The 2574-nt window shown below is 38.5% G+C and overlaps 1 protein-coding gene across 1 annotated transcript; it reads right to left on the reverse strand.

The window, feature by feature from the left end:
- Positions 1-8: 8 nt before the first annotated feature.
- On the reverse strand, positions 9-2528 carry LOC107135060 (thyroid receptor-interacting protein 11-like; the record flags this gene model as incomplete). Its single annotated transcript, XM_048797799.1, is given in 2 exon segments — positions 9-1997; positions 1999-2528. Coding segments are annotated over 2 exon segments (2519 nt in total), but the record flags the coding sequence as incomplete, so codon positions are not given.
- Between the last annotated feature and the right edge of the window lie 46 nt (positions 2529-2574).

The following is a 2574-nucleotide window of genomic DNA, read 5'->3' on the forward strand; positions in this document are numbered from 1 at the left end:
TCAGAAGATGAAACTAGCTTTTCCTCCAAAAGCGTGACTTTCTTTCTCAGTTTAATCTCTTGGTCTTCTGCAGCCAAAATGTCCTGGGTGTAAGACTCTTCTGATTCCAAGAGATGGCTGCGTAGCCTTTCTAGCTCCCGGTTCAAGCGTAGTTCTTTGTCACGGAACTGTTGAACCTCGTGCTGGAGAGTACTGTTTTCCATCTGTTCTTGTTTTAGTGCTACGATGACTTGGTCTCGTTCTTGCTGAAACATAACTGTCTTCTCCTGCATTGATGCAACTGCATTTGAAAGCTGACTTAATTCCTCAGCTTCTCCCTCTTCTTTTTCTTGTAAAAGTTGCTCAAAAGCAAGAACTTTCTCCTTCATTGACTCACACTCCAGTTCTTTTTCTCCCAGCCTCACAGAGAACTTCGAGTTTGTCTCTTGTAGTGCTTGATACTCCCTTTCCTTTTCTTTGGATGCTACTCTCAATTTTTCATTTTCCCCTTTTAATTTAGAAAAGTCCACTTCGAAAATCAATATTCTCTCCTTTAGGTCTCTTACTGTTTGCTTCAACAACTCCTTTTCGTTCCATAGGTGATGTTGTTCACTTCCACTTTCTCTATTGAGGCTTTTTACATTTGTTTCTTGAAAAATATCAGAATTCTCTGTTTGAGCATCGAGTCTTTCTCCAGGCAACTGGGCTTGCACTTGTTCAATCGTTTTCTGCAAGTTCTTAATTTCCTCATCTTTTTCTAAAATTAACTGGATATGCGCAGCATTCATCTGCTCATATTGGTATTTAAGGTCATCCATTTCCTTCTTCTGCTCCTGTAAAGACTGAAGGAGTCGCATTTTATGCTTGTTTTGATTTGTAATTATCTTTTGATGGTGTTTAATTTCATCTTCCAGATGATTTTTGACTATTTTCAGTTGAGATACCTCTGATTCTAGTTCTGGGATACCATCAAGGGTTTTAGGCTCAGCTACAGGGACAGCTCGATTCTGCTGTTCCTTAAGGCTCTCCAATTCTTCTTGCAGATGGTTGTTTTCTGCTGTCATGGAGCCAAGACTTTTGTCCTTTTCTTCTATGGTTTGCCTTAAAGTTTCATTTTCTCTTAAGGCCTGAGAACACTCATCTAAATCCTTTTGTAGTTCTGAACATTTTTCTTCCAGTTTTTCAATAAAAACTTCTTTCTCCTTTATAAGTTGTATCAATTGCTTCTTTTCTTCGACATGAGGTGCCAAAACTTCCTCAGTTTCTTTTGGATCAGTAGTCATTGGCTCAATATTCTTTTTGAGTCCTGCTATTTCAAAGTCCTTCTCTTGACTGAGTTGAACTACACAATCAGGTTTCAGCTGTAAGGCAAAGGTATTCAAATGACATGCATTGGAGAGTTCCTGAATAGTCTGCCTGTGATTCTTTGCTTCTTCCAACAGTCTTTTTTCTGCCTGGTTCAGTTTGGCTTCTATCTCTTCTTTGTCTCTTATTAGAGTCTCCTTGACAGTGTCTTTTTCTTGAGACACTTGATTGTTAGCAGCAATAGATGCTTCCAACTTACGTCTTACATCTTTACATGCTAAAATCAATATTTCATTCTCCCTTTTGAGATCAACAGCAACTTTCTTTAAATTTTCATTGAGCTCTTCTACTTCTGAAAGATTTTGCCTTAAGTTGCTAACTTCAGCTTCCCGTTCTTTAAGCAAGTCATCCTTCACATTACTGTTAGAGTCTTCATTCAGAGAACTTCGGAACTTACTCTGACATCCAGACAGCTCACCTTCAGTTTGTCTAATGTGTTCCTTAAGCTCAAGGTTTTCCTGCTGGATGTTTAAGCTACTTTGTTGTGACTTATTTAGCTGATCTACTAAATCTTCTACTTTATCTTCAAGCTTCTGCTTAGTTAAATGCAAATCACTGAGGCCCTGTGCACTCTGAGTTAACTTCTCCTTTTGCACATGCAACTCTTTGGATAGGTTCATTTTATCATCCTCAAGTTGATGAACTCTCTTTTTTTTCATCATCTAGATCTTGTTTCAATTTCTGGATGACAAGGTCTCCTTCGTTTTCTTGTTTTGATAGCTCATCTTTTATCAAAACCATGTGCTTTGTAGATTCCTGATTCTGATGGTCCAGTTCTTCTAACTCAGCTATCAGCATTTTCTTTTCATGGATACTCTGATTCAGTTCTTCCTCCTTTGCCTTCAAGTGAAGTTTTAAGTCATGTAATTGAACATTCACATTCATGTCTGCTGAAGCTGTGTTTTTAACTACTTGAGAGTCACAGCTCAATTTTGACAGTGTTATCTGAAGTTCCTCCTTTTCTTGACTCAAGGATGACTTCTCTTTCTCTAAAGCTTCCACATGCATTTTAAGTTTCAGATTGTCTTCAGCAAGACTCTGATCCTGGTTTAAACCATTTAGTCTCATTATTTCCTTTTCAGCATCAGACAGGGCTCGTTGTAGCCTCAACACTTCTTCCACTGATGAAGAATTTTGTGGAAGGTTTGTTCCCTTTTCTGCCACAGTAGCACTCTGCTCCAAAACTGACACTTCATGCTGATGATCATCTATGTCTGGACTTGGGTTTCA

This window comes from Marmota marmota, unplaced genomic scaffold (genome assembly GCF_001458135.2).
Source record: "Marmota marmota marmota unplaced genomic scaffold, marMar, whole genome shotgun sequence".
In the NCBI taxonomy this organism is placed as follows: domain Eukaryota; kingdom Metazoa; phylum Chordata; class Mammalia; order Rodentia; family Sciuridae; genus Marmota; species Marmota marmota.